This window comes from Sarcophilus harrisii, chromosome 2, assembly GCF_902635505.1.
Source record: "Sarcophilus harrisii chromosome 2, mSarHar1.11, whole genome shotgun sequence".
NCBI classification, from domain to species: Eukaryota; Metazoa; Chordata; class Mammalia; order Dasyuromorphia; family Dasyuridae; genus Sarcophilus; species Sarcophilus harrisii.
Window position 1 is genome coordinate 267,198,301 of NC_045427.1, and position 25,281 is coordinate 267,223,581.

The 25,281-nt window shown below is 35.5% G+C and overlaps 1 protein-coding gene across 4 annotated transcripts in view; it reads left to right on the plus strand.

The window, feature by feature from the left end:
* The window catches only part of SQOR (sulfide quinone oxidoreductase), a 72,693-nt gene that overhangs the window by 23,397 nt on the left and 24,015 nt on the right, over window positions 1-25,281 (plus strand). For 2 of the 4 annotated variants that reach the window (XM_031952243.1, XM_031952245.1), the window contains exon 2: window positions 19,501-19,751. In XM_031952243.1, the coding sequence (XP_031808103.1) occupies window positions 19,518-19,751 (234 nt within the window). In that variant the 5' untranslated portion in view covers window positions 19,501-19,517. Of the gene's footprint in view, window positions 1-11,866; window positions 11,978-12,572; window positions 12,806-19,500; window positions 19,752-25,281 lie in introns of those variants that run through there. The other 2 variants (XM_031952244.1, XM_031952242.1) reach the window with 2 other exon arrangements.

A 25,281-nucleotide genomic window follows, 5' to 3' on the forward strand; every position in this document is an offset into this window, starting at 1 on the left:
CCTTTCACTCAGGGGGATTGGGCTTCCCATTCTTAGACTTACTGGCTTGATAACAAATCCCCACCCTTGGGATCTTTAGAACCCTGATAATTATAGTAAAAGTTGTGACTCATAAGTGCAGTAAAGGGATAGGAAAGGGAAGTAAAAAGGGAACAAGAATCATGTAGGGGAAAGGTAGACAAATGTTAAGCATAGAAAGAAAGAATCACAGTATGCATTAGCAGAATGATTTAAACAAAATTCAATACCATAATAACTGTTATAGTTTGCGGAGAGCTCACCATAGTAAGTGTCATCAGGACATAAAACAGTTTAAAAGGCTGTCAATTAGTCACTTTATATTTTACCTTGGTTGGGCATTATTTGATCAACTCTTCTGGTAAAACAGACCAAATCATTATTCTATCAGTGGTCATTTTTTCCTAAGGGCACTGGAGTATTTGTCAAGTTTTTTTTTTTTTCTCTAGCCTAAACAATGATGAATAACTCCATTGGATGCTATTGCTGCCACCTTGCTAGAGAATGAAAGATCCTGAGAACTCACAGGGCAATTTATTCCCTACCATTCCTAGATCTACAAAACAAGAGAAGGAAGAGTCTTGGTAATTACTAACAGGCCACATAAATGGTTTTACTGAATAGGGAGAAGGAATTTTGATTACTCAATATGTTCTAAAGGTCCTACGCCAGGTAAGAGATGAAAAAAGTGCCAGGTCATGAAAACCAAGAATATGTTGTAACTCAGGTTACAGGTTACACAGGTACCCTAAAGTGAACGACTTTACAAGCCGAAAGATAAAATTTAATAATCACAAAAAAACACAAGCCCTCGGGGGTCTCAGCAAAACTTATTTGGCTGCCACTAGCTGACATATGGGCTACACCATGATACCAGGATGGTGGCTTTATCCCTTCATTGGAGTCACATCTTGCCATCTGGAGAAGCATAGGCAAGATAGTGCGAACTAGAAATCGTCTATTCTTACCTTGAGCCATGTTGCTATCATGTGGTTCTAAGGGTAGGACTGATGATCACTGGATCAATCAAGCAAGATCTATTGAATTATTTCAAAACATCAAGTCCTTTCAGCAGTGGGTTACCACATGTCTACAAGCAGGTTTGTCCCAAATTTCAATATGATTGACTAGTACCAGGCAGGGACCAGGCATGTGGATCAAGAAGTAGTCTCTCTAGGACAATTGACCCATATTATATGATTATTGTGAACCTGATAATAAGAATGAACATTTACCATACAAAGAAAAAACAGGAAAAGAACACTATATATGAAACAGTCTCTATAATGTTCAGGCAATTAAAAAAAAGTATATTTCAAATTTAATATGACAGTTTTCATACTGCTATACCTGTGTATGTCATCTTCTAAGCTTCTTAAATCTTTGCTTTACATATTTCTTTAAAAAAATTATTCATTGATTTCTTAATTCTGACTGTTCTTTATTTTCTTCCTTTTTTGGTATCACTATCCCTACTTGCACAACAACCCTATGTATTTTTCCATCATAACAAATAAGTATAGGCAAACAAAACATATCAACACATTAGCCATGCTTGAAAATATATGTCTGACTCTGCTTTTTTAGGTCATTACTTCCCTATCAAGAAATGTACCTTTTACTCTTGCCAAATGCCCAGTAAGTTTTTTCGATCATATGTCTCTTTGAAGTATGATTATTCAGACTCATCAAGTCCAAAATAAATTTATGTTCTCTCTGATTTCCAGTTTCTCTTCCTGGTTCCTCTGATTTTGTCTCCCAATCACCCCGCCATTACACTTGGATGAGCATTTCTGACCAAAAAATTGATCGGGTGTTTTTTTAATTCAGTCTTCCATCACAGGCTCTTTAGATACCATTCCTTCCTTTTCATTCTCATTAGTCTTAGTTTCATTCTGTCCCTAACTACCTTCTGCCCAATATTTCTATTGTAAAACAAAACTTTTATAGCCTTCCTTCCTTCCTTCCTTCCTTCCTTCCTTCCTTCCTTCCTTCCTTCCTTCCTCTTCCCTCCTCTCTCTCTCTCCCTTCCATCTTTACTTTAGCATCACATCCTAACAGTTCTTCCCCCCACCTCCAACATCATAGAACATTACCCTTCAAAGAAGTAGCATCAGATCAATCAATTAACATTAAATTAAGTGCATATTAGGTGTCATATATTGTTCTGAGTACTGATAATACAAAAAGAGTCTTGATAGTTCCTGTCCTCAAGAAGCTTACAATGGAATGGGGGAGATAACATGAAAGTAAATATACAAGTTTTATACAAGATAAATAGAAAATAAAAGAGGGATTAAGGAAGAAATTGGAATTTTTAGTTAGTCAAACAAAACAAACCAACACATTGGCTATGTTTGAAAATGGAAGCCATATTCTGTACTTGTTTTCCATCACCTCACTATTGAGTGATTGGAAGTATGCATCATATTGAATCCTCTTAAGTCATTGCATTGCTCAGAGTTCTAAAATTTTTCATTGTTGCTTTTCTTTACATTATTGTGGTCATCAATATAAATTGCTCATCTCATTTTGCATCAGTTCATACAAGTTTTCTCAAGATGTTCTGAGTTTTTTACATTCTATATTCCTCATTGCAACATAATATAACATCGCCTCCATGCCATTCAAATTGTTGAGTCATTTCCTAATTGATAGATACTCAGTTTCCTTCTAGTTCTTTATTACTACAAGAAATTTTGTATAAACATTTTTGTACATATGGAACCTCTTTTGTCTTTAATGTCTTTGGAAATACAAGCCTAGTAGTGGTGTCACTGAGCATGAGGTTGTGTGAGCAGCACAGTGAAGGTAGAAAATGACGAGATTTGATAAGAAAGATAAGATGCGAACTTCTTTAGCTGGAGTTTAAGGTTATCTATCTCTGATTTGTCTTCAAACAATCTATATGGGTTTCCTTCCCAAACCTCTTCCCCTTAGTAAACTCTGTCTTTTAATCAAATTAGACTCAGAATCTTGGCATCTTGTCCTGTATTTTTTCACCTCTGTATTTGTGTAACTGATGCCCATACCTGGAACAAACTCCTTCCTCTCTACCTGTTTAAATCTCTTCCTAATCTAGGTCTAACAAATGGTGCTACCTCCTCCAGGAAACCCTCCCTGATCCCACATCAATGAAAGTAACCTCTTCTTTCTCAGATTTTCTTAGAGCACCTTTTCTTGATCTTTCCTTGGATTTTCTTAACATCATCTCATTTCACATATATGTTCCTTTTATATCTTCATTCCTTCTATGGTAGGATCCTAAGCTCATTGGAGGCAGGGACTGTGTTTTAAAGATTCATAGATCTAGAGCAACAGGACCTCAGAGGCTATCCACACCAACCTGCCCATTTTACAGATGAGAAAACTGAAGTACAGAGGGGTCAAGTAAATTATTCAACAGCACATAGCTAAAAAGTGTCAGAGATATGACTCAACTTCAGGCCCTGTGGCTCCAAGTTCAGCACAATTTCCAGTTTAATTTCTATATTTTCATTGTTAGCATGTGCATGGCATAAAACAGGCAGAATAATAAATTCTGGTGGAGTTGATGAAACTTTGATTTTTCACTAGTTCCCATGAAAACAGCACCCTTTGGATCTAACAGAATTTGAAGGCCTTTATTGGTGCCATCTTGCCCTTGCAGTTGTTAACAGCCAGAGAATCTGGGCTCCCCCTGTATTATGGCTAAACTCTGATGAGCTGGCACATACTTAGGACAAATATCAAAGCTTTGTCAATTTCAACAAAGTTTGATTAGATATGCTAACATCCCCTAATGAGGATATCATCCATTAAGCAAACCATTAATATAATGATCAACATGAACATAATCTAATTTCCTGATGGTTATCAGCCAGCTAATTAGCTGGTGCTAATTAGCTTGATAATGACATGTCTCAGCAGACATTGGACTGAGCTTTCTTTTATAAGCAGTATCAGATATGAATCCTTCACTTTGCAAGAATCTCCATTTTTCTAGTCAAAGCATTCTGTAAATAATAATAGTTGACATTTCTCTAGGACTTTTAACATTTCCAAGGCACTTTATAGCTATTGTCTCATTTCAACCTTGTGACACTCTAGTTGGGTAAATTCTACATCTACAAGTGTTATTTATCTAAATTTAGTGTCAACAACAAGCATATTAAGTGGAAAACAAGAAAAAATAATTTAAAAAATCCTAAATATATAATTTCTGCCCTCAAGGAATGTACAGTTTAGTGGGAATGTCAACTTGCAAACAACTATATACAGTTCGTGGAAGATCTATACAGGGCTGGGAAGGGATCTGGGCAGTTCTCTTGTGGCTAAATTTTGAAAGAAGTCAGAAAATCTAACAGGTGGAGGCAAGGAGAGAGAGTAAGGAGAGGCAATGGGAAACCGTTCTCATGCACAGAATTAAAAGATGGAATGTTGTGTCCATGGAACAGCATGAAGGCCAATATTTTTGGATCATAGAGTATGTGGAGGATAGTCAAGTACAAGAAGAAGTGGAATGGTAGGAAGGGACTCTGTAGTGAACGACTTTACAAGCCGAATATATTTCATTCTGGAGGTAATAGAATTTACCATAGTTTATTATTGTTCATTTTGGGGGTCAGCTAGTTGGTGTAGTTTGTAGAATGCTGGGTCTGGAAGCAGAAAGATCTGAGTTAAAATCTGTGTGACTTATAAGCTGTGTGATTCTAAGCAAGAATATTAGCCTCTGTCTATCTCAGTTTCCTCATCTTTCCCAGGATTGGTGCAAAGATCAAATGAGATAATAATTGCAAAGTGCTTAACACAGCCTGGCACATAGTAAGTTCTTTATCAATGGTAACCATTATTATTAGCAATTATTAAGTAGTACAGTAGATAGAGTTCTAGACCTGGAGTTAAGAAGATGAGTTCAAATCTTGTCTCAGATGCTGGCGATATAACTCTTGACTGCCTCTGTTTTTTTCAACTGTAAAACAGGCATAATAATAGCACCTACCTTTTAAGGGTGTTGTGAGGATCCAGCAACATAATATTTGTAAAGATGTCAGCACAGTGCCTGGCATATAGTAGGTGTTAATAAATGCTTATTTCCTTCCTTCCTGATCCCAAGTCCCCCAGTCTTTCATTTTTACCACATTGTCCCTGCTCAATGAAAATTATAAAACTATTTCTATGTGGAAAGAGGACAGTAATTTCAAATGATAGAAAACCAGGGGCAAAAAAGAAAAGTAATTATCTTGAATCCAAGGTTAGAGAAGAAGTATGTGGTATTGGGGCTAGAGAAAAACTAGCCTTGAATAAGGGTTTAGTTCCCTTTTTTTGATACTCACTGGCTATGGGACCCTGAATGTCAACCTTCATTTACCCTCCCCCTCAAAAAAGGTTCTAAGACTAAATGCAGAGTCATAGATTTGCTTTGGTAAAGGGAATTTCTCTTCATGAATGAAATTTCAATTCCAGAATAAACCTGGAAAATTCAGATCAAACAAACAAATCTCAATCAGACAAAAATGAAATCTAACTGAAATCAGAGTTAGAAATGTGAAAACTATAGAGGTAGGCAAAACATTTAGCCAAAGCTCCTAAAACTTTGATTTTCCTTCTGGTACAATAGTGGTTTACTCCTAGTTGTTCTCCTGACAGTAAGAACTGGCTGTAAAGGAGAAGCCAGCCCCATATTGCTAGAATTTATGGTGTTTCATCCGTTTCCATTTTCAGTATTCTGATTTTTAAATATAATATCAAACTATTAATTTTTTGAACATTAATGTAAGAGGAAGCTTGGCACGGTCTATTGAACTTGGCGTCGAGAAAGCCCAAGTTCAAATCCCAGCTCTCTCCCTTAGTTGTGTAACTATGAGTGAGTCAGCTTCCTCATCTATAGTATGGGAATAATAATACCTTTTGTACCTTCCTCACGAGTTTATTGTGAGGTTCAAATGAGATAATTAAGGCTTCATGTTGCAAACCTTTAAAATGCTCTATAAAAATCAGCTATTATTCCAATGAAATATTAATATCTTGCTAAGAAAGTTAAAAACAAAACTGGCAAAAAAAGAATTACAGAATCAGCGATTTAAATTTTTTTTTTTTCTGTTTTGAGTCTTGTATCTAAGGACCAATATGCCATTCCCTCTGCAAAGACTGTTTAACTTAAAAATTGAAGTTAATGGGAATGTATAAAGCCAATTTGAGTCCAATGTATATATGCCTACACTGATGACCCAATACTTTTCCTAACATACTGTGTTGCAGTCAGATGGGTCTATTGGCTGTTCACAACATCTCATCTCCTGTCTTTCAGCACTGGTCTGGGAACGCTTTCCATCCTTCTCTCAGCCTCTTGGAACCTTTTTTGTAACAACAGTCTTGTCCAGCTCTTCGTGATTCTGTTTGTAGTTTTCTTGGCTGGAGCAATTTCCCATTTCCTTCTTCGGCTCATTTTACAGATGAGGCAGACAAGATTAAGTGATTCTCCCAAGGTCACATGGCAAGTTAGTATCTGAGCCTAGATTTCAACTTTCAAAAGGTCTTCCTGATTCTAGGCTCAGTGCTCTATCTACTTTATGGCTCAGCTTAGGAACTGCTTGCTAGAAGAGGCCTTAATTGACTTCCTCTGTTGTTAACAGTTTATTTTGTAAATTAAAAAAAGTATTTATATCACTTCTCCAAGTAGAATGTAAACTCATTATTGACTGGGACTTGGTTTTAAAATATTTTGTCTTTATCTTCTCAGTACCTAGAATAGTGCCAAGTACATAGATATTTAAATCCTTTTTGAATTGATTCAAATTGAAAATAGAAATTCACTTTTCAGCAAACTATTCTTACAGACAAAGGGCTTTTTGTTTATAAGAAGCAATAGTGTGAGCAGTGGCTAGAATGCTAGCCTTAGAACCAGGAAAAATTGAATTCAAATAAGGGTATCATTCAACCAGTTTGGGAGTGCCAGTTGTGAAATTTTTAGTGAGAATATTTATAGCTCCATAGTTGGCAAACTCTACCAATCAGGAGCTTGATTTATTGTTTTGTTTATTGTATTTAGATTAAAGTATTTTTAAAAGTATTTAAAGTATTAAATAATGCAGATTAAACTGAAAAGTATGTATACAGTTTTCTTAGAATAGTCCTAGTTAATTATTGACCAGCACACTCCTGGTTCAAGCTCCATTTCTGGCACATATTGGCTATAGGACTGATTCTAGACAAATCACTCAGGATGATGGGTAATTCTCTTTTTTTAAAATTTAATTTAATTTAATTTAATTTTTTATTATTATAACTTTTTATTGATAGAGCCCATGCCTGGGTAATTTTTTTACATTATCCCTTACACTCACTGCTGTTCCGACTTTCCCCCTCCCTCCCTTTACCCCCTCCTCCAGATGGCAAGTAGTCCTAATACAAGTTAAATATGTCACAGTGTATCCTAGATACAATATATGTGTGCAGAACTGAATAGTTCTCTTGTTGCACAGGAAGAATTGGATTCAGAAGGTAAAAATAACCTGGGAAGAAAAACAAAAATGCAAACAGTTTACCTTCATTTCCCAGTGTTCTTTCTTTGGGTGTAGCTGCTTCTGTCTATCCTTGATCAATTGAAACTGAGTTAAATCTTCTCTTTGTCGAAGAAATCCACTTCCATCAGTATACTTCTTCATACAGTATCATTGTTGAGGTATATGATGATCTCCTGGTTCTGCTCATTTCATTTAGTATCAGTTCATGTAAGTCTCTCCAAGCCTCTCTATATTTATCCTGCTGGTCATTTCTTACAGAATAATAATATTCCATAACATTCATATACCACAATTTACCCAACCATTCTCCAATTGATGGGCATCCATTCATTTTCCAGTTTCTAGCCACTACAAACAGGGCTTCCACAAACATTTTGGCACATATAGGTCCCTTTCCCTTCTTTAGTATCTCTTTGGGGTATAAGCCCAGTAGTAGCACTGCTGGATTAAAGGGTATGCACAGTTTGATAACTTTTTGAGCATAGTTCCAAATTGTTCTCCAGAATGGCTGGATGTATTCACAATTCCACCAACAATGTATCAGTGTCGATGGGTAATTCTCTTAAGCCTCTATCTTTCAGAAATGATGACCTGCATTGATAGAGGACATTTCCTCATTTGAAAGTTCCAATGAGAGTGAAATTCCAGGTCCAGTCTTTACCTTATTTATTTATAATACATTGTTTGAAAGGCAATGGTTCAGAGGTTTAAAAAAAGTACTTCAAATGAGACTTGAAAAACCTGGGTCCTAGTCCTGTTTTCTTCACCTGTTTCCAGCTCGGTAATCTTGAATCACTCAGTTCTGATCTTTTTTCTTCTTTTGTAAAACAGAGCCCATAGTATGTGCTCAGTCTTTTTCACATGTTAGTGAGAATTCATCAAGATAATTTATATGAGAGGCTTTTGAATGATTTTGAACTAAACAACGTGAGGTATTATTTTAGGGGGATGTTTGGCACCTGTGGTTTGAAGGCTTGCTGAGCTTTTTTCAGGTCTCCTTATGCACCAAGGCACCTACCTGGCACTTTAAGAAGCTGTAGCTGTGACTACACCGGGTGAATTGTCTTGTGCAATGTGCTAAGCCAGGTTGAGGGTAACCAATAAGCCAAAATTCCTTTGGTGAGTTAGCAAGGTGTTGAAGCATGTCTTGAAGCAATCCTGTGAAGATTTTCCCCAGCAGAATGAATGAATAAGAACAATTTGTTCTGGTGGCCAGGAAGGTTGCTGAAGTAGTGTTATGTATGATGTATTTAGCCTGTTCATACATCAAAGATGCCAAGGTCATCCCCTTCTTTTATCTTGCCACTGGACTTGGATGGCTCTGGAAGAGAGAGGGAAGCTTGATTTTATGTAACTCTCATTTAAATCCAATTCATGGGCAAGTCAAGACAGCACTCTCATGATGTCATTAGTCGTCTTCAAAAATAAAAGGATAAACCACATTATTATAGATTAAGGGATAAAAGCAAAGAGATAAAGTGATCCCCAAACTCCAAATAGTAATAGAAAATAGAGCCAAGATCTTAAACTTGATCAACCCTCTTGTCTTTTTTTTTTAAATGACCATATTTAAGGTTGAAACAGAAAGTCCTTAATACTGAGGTCATAACATAAACTGGACATATACATTAAGCCCTTTAACCCTTCCCTTTTCTGCCTCTGAGTAATAGATAATGAGACATAAGAAAGTGAAACTTAGGACTGGGATGAGATCTGCCCTTTAGAGCTATGTTTTGTACAAACTAGGTAGCTAGGTGGTATAATGGATATGCTGAGCTTGGAATCAGAAAGACTCATCTTCATGAGTTCAAATCCACCCTCAGACATTTACTAGCTGTGTGATCATGGGGAAGTCACTTCACTCTGTTTGCCTCACTTTCCTCATCTGTAAAAGAGCTGGAAAAGGAAATGGCAAACCATTCTAGTATCTTTGTCAAGAAAATTCAAACGGGGTTATGAAGAGTTGGACAGGACTGAAACAATTAAACAAGAACAAGTATGTAGTATGCAGTTGGTGCTAACTAAATTGATGTTGATTAATTAGCTCTTTAAGTAGTAGGAACAGAGCAGCTAGATGGTACAGTGGACAGAACATGGGCAAAGCACGAGTCTAAATGTGGCTTCAGATACTTCCTAGTTGTGTGATTCACTTAACTGCAATTGCCTCCCCCAAAAGTTGCATATTGAATTTATTATATATTTACAAGGAAAAGAGAATTGTACACTCCTTTTTCTCTTCTACTTATATAGGAATACTCATTTTGTTTGACATTAAGTTCAGAATGAATTTTTTTTTAATAAGGAAGTTGTACTAAATAATTTCTGAATTCTAACTTTAAATGCAAATATATTTAGTGTTTATCTTTATTGCTACTGTTGTTGTTTAGTTGTTCTCCAACTCATTTTGTACAGGATCACATAGAGCTGTAAGTATTTGAGACTGAATTGAACTCAGGTCTTCTGACTCCAGCCCAGTTCTATCCACTGTGATACCTAGCTATCTATAATTTCCACTAGACTCTTCAAATTTTATTTCCCCCCAAATTGCTGGGGTATCAAAAGCTGCCATGTTTACTACTGACTTGCCCTATCAAAACATGCTTTCTGGGAAGGATTTGAAGTTCATACATCTTAACATTTAAATTGATAATATCTTAAAGTGTTATTGTTGAGTCCTTGTGTGACCCCATTTTGGGTTTTTCTTGGCAAAGATGCTGGAGTGGTTGGCCATTTCCTTCTCCAGCTCATTTCCACAGAAAGGAAAACGAGGCAAATAGGGTTAAGTAATTTGTCCAGGGCCCCACTAGGGGCTAGGAAGTATTTGAAAACAGATTTGAACTCATTGAGATGTCTTCCCACTTCCAAGTCTAGTGCTCTATCCACTGTGCCAGCTTTAATTATTCCCAAAGATATATACTACATGACTCATTGCAACAAAACTTTAAAACTGAATTAGTGATGCTCCCTGTGGAATTTCACGCATCAATTAGAGAATCATGGATCATAGATTTAGAACTAGTAGGGATTTTAGAGGTCATCTAGCCCAGCTTCTCTTGTTTTACTGAGGAAGAAACCAAGACATAGAAAACTGGAATGATTTTTCCAATTACACAGATAGAAAGTACAGAGCTGAGATTTGAATCTGGATTCCAGATTCCTAATCTCACACATTTCCCATTATACCAGGTGAAATGTTACTTGGGACCAAGCAACCTGTCTAGATCCCCTGAAATCATACTATGACTGCTCTTTTGACTCTTTTTTTTTTAACCAAAACTTTGTATTTTAAATTTATATTACAAGACCCTAGAAAAAAAGTTCTTGTCAAAGATATAAAAACTTAGTAACAATGTGATCTGGACCTCAGTTTTCTCATTTGTCAGATGAGGGGGTTAGTCTGGATATTGTTTTGAGGTTCTTTCTAGCTTTAAATCTATGATCTTATGAGCCTAAAATGATAAAGTGAGATCAAAATAATTAAACACTGATGTGTAAGAACCAGGGAAGATCTTGATTTTTCCTTTATTTGTATTTTCTTGTTTTGAATGCACGTCAAAATTACCCATAACTGTCATTTATATTATCCTTTAAGGTTTATAAAGTGCTTTATGTATTCTTATCTCATTTGAACATGACAACAATTCTGTGAGGTAGGTGCTATAATTATCCTCATTTTACAAATTACAGAACCTAAGTGGAGACAGATAAGATGACTTGCCAGGATCACACAGCTACTAAGTATATGGGACAGGAATAGAACTCAGGTTTTCCTGGTTTCATGTACAATATTTTATCCACTGTCCTCTAGATGTCTTGAAATAATTTCATACAGTGTATGAAACTGAAAAGCATGTATGTATTTTCTGTCTCAAGATAAAATAATCTATGAATCTATGAGGAGAGTATGATTGACAGAATTGTATTGTAGAAAGAACTCTGCTTTGAAACCTACATTCAAATCCTGATTGTAATTTAATATCTTTGTAATCTTGGGCATGTTACCTTGTTTCTTGGTTTCCTTATCTGTAAAATGAGTGGATTGAATTAAGTGGTTGCTAAGATTCTTGTCAGCCCTAAATCTGTGATCGATCCTATCCTATTTTCTGCCAAGAAAATCCCAAATGGGATTGCGGAAAGTTGAACTTGAATGAAAAATGACTAACCAATGAACAGCAATCAGAATAGTCTGGACTAGCACTGGCTTGTTTAGTGGTTTGTTTAAATGTAGCTAGAAAAAGAATCTGTTTCTCAGTTCATTCCCTTGGATGAAGGCCAGTCAGGTGGCTTTGCCAGCTCAGTCCAAGTACGTCCCTCCAATGTCATGTGATGGGGGAATTAGGAAGCATTTTAAAGGAAGAGACTAGAATTAACTTCTTGACAGAAAAGCTGGGTCTTCGGGAATAGTGAAGCATTACAAAAATTATGTTAAGGACCTGAAACTAATAGGAATAGAAGTAAGTAGGAGTCTTTTTTAATGTTTTCTAATCTCATCTTTTAGAAAAGTAACAAGTAATTTACTACTTTCCTATTTGGATAGCAGAAATAAAAAATGATTGGGTTGCCTTATTCTGAGGAAAATAATTTCTTTTTTGGATTTCAGGATGTAGAAATTAAAGGATTTAAAAAATCTTATTCAGATTCAAAACTGTTTTGCATTTAATATAAGATAGAGCACAGCCTTTATTTTTTTCCTTTCCTTTTATTTTATCCCTCAATAGTATTTTATTTTTTCCCCAATTATATATAAACATAATTTTCAACATTCACTTTATAAGATTTTGAATTTCAAATTTGTTCTTCCTTTCCTGTCTTCCCTCTTCCCCAAATGGCAAACAATCTAATATAGTCATATTAAATATTAAATTATAGTCATTAAATATATTTTTATATTAGTCATATTGTGAAAGAAAAATAGGAACAAAAGGGAAAAACCACAAGAAAGAAAAAACAAATTTAAAAAAAGTGAAAATGGTGTGCTTCAATTTGCATTCACACTCCATGGTTCTTTCTCTGGATATGGCTAGCGTTTTCCATCATGAGTCTTTTTGAATTGTCATGGAGCATTGTGCTGAGAAGAGTTAAGTCTATCATCTAGAATTTAAACATGCATTAGTAAACTACATTTCATAGGAATAACAGTGGCTATAGGCTCAAGAGTAAATATTAGAAGAGTTCAAGAGTGGGATGGATGTTTGGAGAAGGTAGTAAATTTTTGCTCACTAGAGATGAGTGAAGATTGGACACCAATTTGTTGAATATGCTTACAGGGGATTCATATGCAGGTAAGAATTGGAAGATTTCTGAGATCCCTCCTAAGTCTTGTGTTTTATGAATTTTAAAGTCTTTTTAAAGAAAATCTAGATCTGTGATTTCATCCACATAAGAAACTTCCAAAGTTGTAAGGTCTTCTGGTGATGATGAACAATACCTGGACTCTAACTTTTCATTTTAGCTTGTTGCCTATGGCATTGATTTTTTTTTCATGGTCACCCATTTTATGTATCTATGTATGTGTGTGTGTGTGTGTGTGTATGTATGTATGTAGTATGAGAGAGAAAGAGAGGTAGAAGGAACAGAAAGAGGGATAGAAGGTTGGAGAGAAAAAAAGTAGATAGACATAGAGATGGATGTGCTGGTAATTGTTTGACAGCTGGCTTTAGGCAAAAAATATTTGCAAAACATAACCTGGGGGCAGCATAACACTGATGTACAGTGGAGAGAACACTGACCTTAAGTCAGGAGGATCTGATTTCAAATCTAGACTGAGACACTTTCAAGCTATGTGACTCTGGGCAATTAATGCTACTTCCAAAAAAACCCTTAATCTGCATCATTAACATTTTCTCCACTGCTTTCTTAAATCTAGATGATAAACAAAATAATGTTACTTTTGTTAGCATAAGTAAAAGGCAGGACTTCAACCCAGACCTTCATGCTTCCATGCTTCCAATGCTGGCTTCTATTTACCATACCAACTGCTATATGTCTCTATAAACAATCATGACAGAAATGTCAGCACTGAAAACTACTTTGTATTTTTTATCTCAAAAGAATTCAGGAATAAATGAATCACTTAATAAATGGAAAGAAGAATCACTAGGAATAAATTTGTTTACCTTTAATAGATAGGTCTGCCATATAAATTCAAAGGTAGATGAGGGAGCTGGCAATATTAGTGGTTTATGGTGCTTTATAGCATTATTTATTCATTCATTTTTTATTATTGCTAATTTTTGTTTTCTTTAAAAATATTTAATTTCATTAAATATTTCCTACTCACATGTAAAATTTTTAAGCATTCATTTGAAAAACATATTTTCTTTCCCAATTATATGTTAAAACATTTTAAAGGACTTTTAAAAAAAGTTTTGAGCTCCAAATTCTCTCTCTCCATCCCTGAGAAGGTAAGCAAAGATATAGGTTACATTTGTTTAACATTCATTTAAGAAAAATTGAATTCCAGAATCTTCCTCAATTTCTTGTCCTTTCCCCACCTGTTGAGAAGGTAAGCAACGTGGTATCAAGTATACATGCGAAATCATGAAAAATGTATTTTTGTATTAGCTATGTTGTAAAAGAAAACATACCCACAAAAACAAGAAAAATAATGTTTTTTAAAAAGTATGCTTCAGCAATGATATGAACCAAATCAGTTCCAATGGAGCAGTAATGAATTGAACCAGCTACACCCAGCGAAAGAATTCTAGGAGATGACTAAGAACTATTACATAGAATTCCCAATCCCTATATTTTTGTCTGCATGTATTTTTGATTTCCTTCACAGGTTAATTGTACACTATTTCAGAGTCTGATTCTTTTTGTACAGAAAAATAAATGTTTGGACATGTATACTTATTTTGTATTTAATTTATACTTTAACATATTTAACATGTATTGGTTAACCTGCCATCTGCGGGAGGGGGTGGGGGGAAGGAAGGGAAAAATTGGAACAAAAGGTTTGGCAATTGTCAATGCTATAAAATTACCCATGGATATAACTTGTAAATAAAAAGCTATAATAAAAAAAAGTATGCTTCAATCTTCACTGATAGGTTATCAGGTCTCTATCTGGATGTGGATAGTATTATAAAGTGTAGATTCTTCAAAAATTTTCTCCATCATTGTCTTGATCAGAGTAGCTAAATCTTTCACAGTTGATTACAATATTGCTGTTACTGTGTACAGTATTCTTTTGTTTCTGCTCACTTTGCATAAGTTCATAATGGTATTCTTAGATTTTTTTGAAAACATCTTGCTCATCATTTTTATGGCACAATATTGTAATCATATACCACAGCTTATTCAGCCATACCCCAATTGACGAACATCTCAATTTCCAATTCTTTGCCACCACAAAAAGAGCTACTATAAATCTTTTTTTGTACAATAGATTCCTCTCTCCCCACCCCACCCCCCTTTTTTGATCTCTTTGGGATATACTACTAGGATATACTACTACTTCTTAGGAGTAGTGCTTCTAGGACAAAAAGCTTGCAGTTTTATAGTTCTTTGGACTCCATTCTCTGGAGTGTTTGGACTAGTTCACAACTCTACCAACAGTGCATTAGTGTCCCAATTTTTCCACATCTCATTACATTAATTTTCCAAATAATTCTTCCTTGTTAGTGTGAGCTTTTCCTTCTGGAAAAGGTTAATAGAGTAGAAAAAAGTTCACCTAGCTAAGAAAATCAGACAGCTAACATGTTGGCTGTATCTGACAGGATTTATATATTTTCATATTCATAATGTCCCATTTCTGCAAATAAGGGATTCAAAGTGAAAAAAATTATGACTCTTCTTTTGGGTAATTATAATTACTAAGCATCCATTTTAATTGTTGTTCTTATAATCACTGTACATTGTTTTCTCAGGGAATTTATTGGTACATTTCTTATTTTTGCTGACTCCAAGACAGAAATTGATCTTTTGTATGGTTGGAGTTCACGAGTATTTTTGTGCCTTTGCCCATCAGTCCTGGCCAATGTCAGGAATGCATCTTGGTTCTAATGTTAGGTATTAATTTTTTTCTATTATTATTATTATTATTATTATTATTACCATTAAATACTGTTAGTCTGCCTTGTTGCTTCTTGTAATTTGTGGGGAAGGTTTTGCATAATTGAGTCATTAGATTCTGAATTATGGTCCCTGCTTCTATGGGTTAGATGTTCTAGTTTCTAGGAGGAGTACATAAACTTGATTTGCAGTAGTTGTCAGGAAGTTATTTGAAGCTTGGAACAATTTTCCCATAAATTATTTGTTTCTTTAAAAACTTGTTTATCTTTTAAAAGCCTCTTGGCAATATCTCAGGCTAAACTGATCTTGAAGAGTTTTGTGTCTCTAGTTGCCTATAAACCAAACTGCCAAGTGTTGAAATAAGGCAGAGGCTAGACTTAGCTGAATCAGAGAAATCTATGGTTATCCTGCAGCTGCTCACTCAAACAGAAAAATCATAGGTCATCAGAGCAAGAAACTATTTTAGAGAGCATCTAGTCCAGGCCTCCCATTTTACAGATGAAGGAAGAAACTGAGGTTCAGGGAGGTTGTGACTTATTTAAGTCTACATAAATCTGGGGACTTTTCTTTTATACTCAGTTAAATAATCAGTTTCTATTCCTCAGGGTTAAAATCAGGCCTCCAGGATTGGAGAAAAATTGTTTCCCCTAACCACAAAGTAGAGATTATTGCAGTCATCCCCCCACATGGAAGATTTAATTCAACAAACATTTATTAAGTTCCTATTATTTTTTTGAAATACTGGGAATACAAAGATAAGTGGTATGATTAGTGTTGGAAGGGACTCTGGAAGTCATCTAGTTCAATGTTATCACCCTTCTAATTTTTAGAGAAGGAATTTGAGGCCCAGGGAAGTCAAGTAATTTGTCCTAGATGCAGGTACAGGGGTCAGGAAGACTGAGTTCAATCTCACTTTAGATATTTGCCAGCTGTGTGACACTGGGCAAATCACTTACCCTCTGCTTGCTTCAGTTTTCTTATCTGTAAAATGGAGATTATAATAATAGCATTTACCTCTCAGAATTATTGTGAAGATCACATGTGATATTTGTAAAACTTTTAGCAGAATTACCTATCTCATAGTAGGTTCTATACAAATGCTTAGTCTCTTTCCTTCCCCCTGGTCCCAGGGCACAGAAGTAACAAGCAACAGGCCTGGATTTTGAATGCAGGATCTAAGATCCTAAATAGATTACATTACTTTATCAAGCAAATCCCTATTTAATTGTCCTTAAGGAGATAATTAAGCAACTTAATTTTTTTTATTTATTTTTTTATTGTTTAGATATTTTTTTAATTATAACTTTTTGTTGACAGAACATATGCATGGGTAATTTTTTACAACATTATCCTTTACCCTTACTTCTGTTCCGACTTTTCCTTTCCCTTCCCCCACCCCCACCCCCTAGATGACAGGCAGTCTTATACATGTTAAATATGTTATAGTATATTCTAGATACAATATATGTGTGCAGAACTGAACAGTTCTCTTGTTGCACAAGAAGAATTGGATTCAGAAGGTAAAAATAACCTGGGAAGAAAAACAAAAATGTAACAGTTCACACCCATTTTCCAGTGTTCTTTCTTTGGGTATAGCTGATTCTGTCCATCATTGATCAATTGGAACTGAATTAGATCTTCTCTTTGTCGAAGATATCCACTTCCATCAGAATACATCCTCATACTGTATTGTCGTTGAAGTGTATAATGATCTCTTGGTTCTAAGCAACCTAATTTCAAGAAGAAGATAATACTAAGAACTAGGGGGAATCCAGAAAAGCTTTTTTTTTTCCCTTTCTTTTTTGGAGGCAATCTAGGTTAAGTGCCTAGAATCACACAGCGAGTATTTGAGGTCAAATTTGAATTCAGGGGTATGAATCTAACTAACTCAAGGCCTAGGACTTTATCCACTGCCCCCACTTTATCCACTGCCTTAGTCCAATAGTTCTGACCTATTTTATTTATTTAGTTTGGTGAGGCAATTAAGGTGAAGTAACTTGCCCCTTTCACATAACTAGTAAGAGTTAATGAGGCTGCATTTGAACTCCAGTCCTCTTAATTCCAGGGCCTATGCTCTATCCACTGTGCCATCTAACTGTCCCCACAGCATACTCAATGTAGAAATTGCTTACTGAACTAGTTTCAATAAAATCTTTTTCTTTAGAATATATTGACTTTGTATGTAAAGTATATTTTTACAATCCCAAGTCTAGATCAGTTTTATTGACATTTTAGTCTTGCTCTAAGTGTGGATAGCTACTTGCAAATATGCATCTGGTGATTTGATTAGCAAAGATTTTCTCTCACAAATTGGACTATGGATTTAGAATAAAGTATTTGATTCCTGGAAGATCAATTTGATTCACTGTTACTTTTTGTTTCCTTTTATTCAACTCTCCTAAGCAGTCTGAGAAAAGAAACTCTCTACAATTTCTGTAGGTGTTTTCGCAAATTGAATTTAAGGGGCAGAAGGCAGAGATATAAAAGGAGAAGTGGAAACAGTGTCAAATTTATATTCTTAGACTCAAAGATCATTGCAGACAGCATTTGCAGTCATAAAATTCAAAGATGCTTGCTCCTTGGAAGTAAAACTATTCCAGATCTGGACGCATGTTAAATATACATGATGTTGTTGACAAAGATCCATACAACCAAAGCTATGGTTTTTCCACTCAATGAGTTGGGCTACAAGGAAAATCGAACACTGTAGAATTTATGCTTTTGAATTGTGGTTCAGAAGACTTTTGAGAGTTCTTTGGACTGTAAGGAGATAAAAATCAGACAATACTTAAAGAAATTAATTCAGATTACTTGTTGGAAGAACATATACCAAAGTTGAAGCTTAAATACCTTGGCCACATAATGTAAAGACAGTACCCTTTGGAAAGATTAATGTGGGGAAAGATTCACTGCAAAAAGAAAAGGGTGTGGAAGAGGATGATATGGATAGATAATATCAAAGAAGCCATGAATATGAACTTGGACAGACTTCAAGAGATGGAAAGGCCTGCTGTGGTTCATGGAGTCATGGAAAGTTGAAAATGGGTAAAGGAATGAATAGTACCTATGTACCAGGTACTGTGCTCAGTCCTGGGGATACCGAGCGGGATGGTCATTGCTCTCAAGTTTACATTCTAATGTGGAAAGATAATTCATAAAGTGAAGCTGGAAGGGAAGAGGGTGATATGGAGCTAGTGGCTTTGGAAAGGGGTCTTGGTTCTTGGTAATATCAAGTGACAGCCCACCCAACGGAGCCCAGCATAGAGTCTGGCACAGACTCTTAAGTTTCTTTGGGGAAAAGATGGTGTAGAATGAGGGAAGGCAGGAATACAAATGAGAAAAAGTGAGTTAATGGTGTACTTGTATATGATCCAAAGGTTACTCATGGAAGACATTAAGGACTGAGAATAGTATAAGAGTATTCACTGAAAACTGTGGACACTGACTTGAGTTTTTTTTTTTTTTTTGTCGAGGCAATTGGGGTTAAGTGACTTGCCCAGGGTCAGCCAGGAAGTATAAGTATCTGAAGCCAAATTCAAACTCAGGTCTTCCTAACTTCAGGGCTGGTGTTCTATCCTCTGCACCACCTAATGGCGCCATGAGTTATCTAAGTCTTGAAGATAGACAGGTAATGTAATAGATAGAGAGTTGGACCTTGAGCCAGGAAGACAGCTTGGACACTTAATGTGTAAACCTGGGCAAGCCACTTAAACTCTGTTTGCTTCATTTTCTCATCTGTAAAATATTACCAGGGGGATAATATAGTACACTATCTTAGAGGGTTTTCATGATGATCAAATCAGATGATATTTATAAAGCATTTTGTAAACTCATCTATTATGATTATCAAGTTCCCAGCTCAGACTTTGTGACTTTTGTGTATTATTTAAGGAAAATATTATATATGGGAGTTACTTATTATTTATAATGCTATCTTTTCCCTCCTTCTTCTCTCTTACAGATCGACCAAGACCAAGGATGACTCCCCTGGTCATGGTGGTATCCTGCCGCCCAATAAGATTTCTGGGCTCTTTCCTCCAGCAGGGAACTCAGCAGGCTAGCAAATTTCAACTGCACACAGGAACTCCCTGTGCTGCCAAGGACTACTATGAGTTCCTGGTACTGGGTGGGGGAAGTGGTGGTATCACCATGAGCTCCCGAATAAAGAAAAAAGTGGGGGCTGGAAAAGTAGCCATTGTTGAGCCTAGTGAGGTAAGTTGGAATTAGAATCCTAGGGGTGTGTGTGTGTGTGTGTGTGTGTGTTGGGGTAGTGGTACTGTAAAACAATGGTTTTTGAACTTTTTTATTCTTGAACCCCATTAGTAAAATATTCTTTAAAAATTGGAATGGGGAGAGACTTGAGACAGGGAGACAGATACAAAGGAAACTTTAATAAGTCAGAGAAGAGATGAAGAGAGCTTACAACTAGAGTGGGTGGCTGTGGTAGTAGTAAGAAGGGAACAGATGTGAGATATGTCAGGGAAGAAGCAATAAAATCTGCAAATTAGTTGGATAATAATAGTTAAAACAATCTTAAGTAGCATTTAATTTTGTTTAATATTTTGTTAATATTGTTAAGTAGTTAACAATATTAAGTACCACTTAATATGTGCCATTCATTGTGCCAAGCATTTCACAAATATTATCTCACTTGATGCTCACCTAGGATTTAGGTGTATTCTTATCATTCACATTTTATGGATGGGGAAACTGAGGCTAATAGAAGTTAAATGATTTGCTTAAGGTCCTACAGCTTGTGTCTGAGGCTATATCAGCACCTAGCCGTTTGTTATGTGGGTGAAGGAGGAATCAAAATTTACACTGAGGTTGTGAGCCTGAGTAACTGAAAAGTATCCTCAACAATGATAGGGAAATTAGGAAGATGTAATGAAATCTGTATTCAACCTATCCATGTTGCTGTTTATTCATTTTTTGATTATGTCTGACTTTTTGTGCCCCCTTTTAGAGTCTTCTTGGCAAAGATACTGGAGTAGTTTGCTATTTTCTTCTCCAGCTTACTTTAATTTTGGGGAAACAGAGGCAAACAGGGTTAACTGATTTGCTTAAGGTTATCCAGCTCTAAGTGTTTGAGGCAAGATTTGAATTCAGAAAGATGAGTCTTCCTCACACTTTACTTTGTGCCACCTAGTTGCTTTCCCCGACTTCTTCATGCCTGAACTTGAGTATGTCTGGCTCAGTCTCTGATAGTTCTGCAAAAAGAGTCTTAAGATGAAGTATCTGAAAGAGCCAAGAACAGGTGGATACTTAATAATCTGTATCATGAAGGGGATACACTTGATATTTCCTTACAGTTCTAGATCTGAGATCTGAAGGGGAAGAATATGGAAAAGTTTAGATGGATGTAATAGTGATTTTTGGATTCAAGGGGGAGGGGTGCTACCTCTTTTCATGCTGCCATAGAATTAAGAAATTTTATATTGATATCAGGCAACTAGATAGCATTATCAATAAAATACTGGACTTGGAGACAGAAAGACTTACTGGCTGTGTGACCCTGGGCAAGTTATTTAACTCTTTTTGCTTCAATTTCCCCAAATGTAAAATGATCTAGAGAAGGAAATGGCAAATTACGCCAGTATCTTTTCCAAGAAAACTACAGATGGGGTTATGAAGAGTTGAACAAGACCAAAATAACTGAACAGCCATATGAGGATAATAATAACACTAACTTTATAGCGTTGTGAGGAGAATCAAGTGAAATAATTTATAAGGAGATTTTCAAACATAAAAGTGCTATATGAGTGCTATAATACTATTATTATATAAAAACAAAGGTTATTTGAGAGCTGTGGCTCTCTCACAGTACAAGTTTCAGACCAGCAGTTGGACAGCTCCTTCACAACATTATGAAAGTAAATGGACCCCAGCCCCTTTCTCTACCTTGTCTCCTAGCACCTACCTCCAAGTATTATTGTCAACATCAAATAAGATATTTGTAAAGCATTCAGCACAATGTCTGACATTTAGTAGGTACTTAATGAATGCTTATTTCTTTCCTTCCTTTCCCATCACCAGCTGCATACCTAGCAACCAGGGCTTTGCTTTAGGATACTGGAATGTATAAAGAACTGATTTTATCACTTATTTAGCAAATATAATTAGTTAAAAATAGGAAATTGCAAATGTCATGTTTTCTTTTTCTAATTGTTTCACCCAAAATGAATTTTACCTTGCTTCAGATATACAACTTCCTGTGGCAGTGACTTTCCTGTAAGTGACTGTTGCAGAATCCTGGGCTCTCCTATTTGCTTTTCCAACCCCCATGTCACTTGAGGGTGGCATCTTTTGTTGCTTTTCCTGGTTTCCATTTTATACCACTTGCCCTAGGCACAAAAATCATTATATCAGGCACATCTCAATTATAAGAAAATTATAGCATAATTTTCATTAAGCATAAGAAAATTATTCAGACATCTTTTTTTCAAATAAAAATTCTGAACTTAAAATACCAAATAAAAGAGCATTTCCTATATATTTGCATACACATATATTTAAATATATTTGTACATATGTATGTGTATGTGCATGTGTTAGAGCAGAATGAAACTGGGAATTCAGAAACTTTTAAAGTAGTATATAAAAATAGAGATTAAAGAATCCTATGCACCTATGAATATTTCAATCAGAAATAAATCATATGAGAATATAGACCTGGATTGATATGATTTTTTTAGTGGCTAGGGGTTGTACATATGGATAACTTTATTGTTGTTGTTGTTTTTTAAAGTAATTCTTTCTTCTCTCTAGGGAAAAGTAGTTTGAGTACAGTTTTAGTAAAGAAGATAGTGTAATAATAATAATAATAATAACATTTACTTAATGCTTTATTTATGTGATCGCATTACTAACTATTAATATTACATATCATTTTAAAGCTTACAAAGTACACTACATAGGTTATCTCATTTCATTCTTACATCAACCTGTGAAGCAGGTGAGGAACCTGAGGTTGAGAGACATAAATTAATTCCTCCAGGGACATACAGCTAAGTAAATTTCAGAGGCAGGTTTTAAATTCACTTTTCCTTAGCTCTTATTTTCAGAGCTTGGTCTACTACATGTAGCCTGTCTCAAAGAGAAAAAGAAGGAGTGAAATAAATAAATAAATTATAAATGAAAATCAATACAGTTATTAATGCATGTTAAGAATTTCCAAGAATTTCAGTGAAATGTCCCTAATTAAACTTTTTTAGGGGGTGCTGGGTCCAATTTTTTTCTTTTACTTCTGAATGGCAGGAACTACTATGTGGAAAATTGGGGGAAAAGATAAGGGGGTGAATTGAAGATAAGAACAAAATTTCCCAACCTTATCTCTGTTTTGACTGAATAAGGAAGGTGAAGTGACTAGGAAATAAATATTCCTTGTCAGGATATTTTCCTGAAATCAAATTGTGTCTTTAGAATTCACTGATTGGTAGTTACCTGTCATATAATAAGAATGTAAGAAATTTTCTTATATTTTCCTTTAGATAGGTTTTCATTTTTCCTCTTTTAAACAGAATGACCATGGAACATCTATGGCAGCAATGTTGTAGGCTCCCTTTTTGACCTTCACTCTGAGACCAGAAATTTGAATGGTGCATTGATTGGAGAAAGCAATGGGACTTCAGGGATTAGCTTTGATAGTTGACTATAAAACATCAGGGAATCTTCAAGGAACTTATTAAACTATAAACTACGTGAGCAGGATCTATGATTTTTATCTAAAGTTTGTATTTTCCTAGAACGGCATTCTGCATATACATAGTATCTGATGTTTGAATCCCATTGAGGCTCAGAATAGCCAGAAACCCAAATCTTCTGATACTTGGCTCCTAGTCAACCTTTAATTTCTTGGTTCTCTTGCCTCTGTTCCTGTTGTTGGTGAACCATTGTTTATACAAAAGTGATCTAGAAATAAGAAACCCATTGCTTTTCATGGTGGCAGCAGATTGATCAATTCCACAGCCACTGCTTATATCCACTATTAGCCATAATGATCCTAGGAAACAATTACAAAGTACTTTAGGGACTATTGGCTCTCAGGCTAAGATAGCTTTTTATATATTGGGAGGGTTGGGGAACTTTTCAACAATTTTCTGTTGTCAGGAGCTAAGCATTTGAATATTTAGAATAGTTTTGGATCTATGAAAATGTCCTGGGATGTATATTAGCAAGAAAAAGTCTCCAGGGAGTTCATAGCTACCCCATGGGATTATTTATTATCCTTGACTAGTTCTAACTTAGCCCATGAGATCTGAAAGTCTAAAGAATCCTGATTTGGACTAGTTTTCTTGGGATCTTTTCCTCCATTCTTAAAGGGAGTTGTTCCTTATAACAACTCTGTAAAAAGATAGAATTTTCACAGGCACTGTAATAGTTAGCATATAGAGGAACCTTATATGACTTTAAGAAAGCCATGAAGATCTGAATTCTTGGAACCTTCTTGAAATGAACAAGTTACTTTTAACTCTCTGAGCCTCAGTTTCCTCATCTGTAAAATGTAAGGTTGGATTAGATGATCTCTAATTCCTTCTAATTCTAAACCATACTAATAGATTGAAATTCCCAAAGTGTGCATTAAATTCGGTAGTTTCATCCTTTATCTGGATGCCTGCCTATTTTCCAGCTCAGTTTTTATTCAGAGTATTTTCCCTTAATTGCTTTTCAGATTTATCCATCCAATGATTTTAGACTGATGGACAATGAAGGTCTCTAGTAATATACATCTATTAAAATGCTTACACCTGCCTTATATACAATGTGTAGTTTATAAACCTTATGTTTATATGTAATATAGTATAGTATGGAAAGATAAAAAGCCTGGGTCTAAATTCACACTCTCTGGTTCATTTGGGAAAAATAATTAATTAATCTCTTAGTGGATCAGATAACTTTGGAAGATTATTAGGTTTGGATGCACATTGGTAGATGCAGTTTCTTCATTAAAGTTTCCTGCAACAATAAAATCACAAGTCTGTCCCTCTCTTTCAAAGGCATTATATAAATGTATTGTCTTATATTATTAATTATTATTATTAATATAGTTTGACATTGTAATGAAAGAGTAATGAAGAGAGAGAAAGAGAAAGAGAGAGAGGATACAGACACACACAGAGAGACAGAGAGGAGAGGGCGAGAAGAAAAGAGAAAGAGTGAAAAGAGTTGAGAAAGGGGCAGAAGAGGGAAAGAGAAAGGGGAAAGGAAAAGGGGTCATATAAAGTAGCAGTATGATACACTATATAGAAAGGTGACCTCAAGATCAGGAAGACCTGAGTTCAAATCTCACCCCTGACAGATTGCCTTTGTGACCCAGGGCTGGTCTCTTAAGCTGTGAGGGCTCCATGTAATTCTTTAAAACTGTATATTTTTGAGAAGGTGCTGACCTGTATTGGTAGGGAAGTCTCCCCATTTTAGAGTTTCCCCTTACTAATGAATTCCCAGTCCTTGTCCCTGTAAGTACTAAATGAGCTTTCAGCCAGATATCATTCATATTCACTGAAATGAGTTTTGTTATTAGGGGATCTGGTAGATAAAATCCAATTCTTATTCCCAATAATGGCATGGAGGTGACCAAATTCTTCCAGACTATGCTAGCATAATGTAAACTCTGGTGAGAGCCATCAGGCTAGAAAAAAATCATAATTCTATAGGAAGTTAGAATTGAAAGGGACCTTAAAAGAGAGACAGGCAGTATAGGGTAGAGGAAAGAGTTCAGAGACAGGAGACCTAGATTTGATAG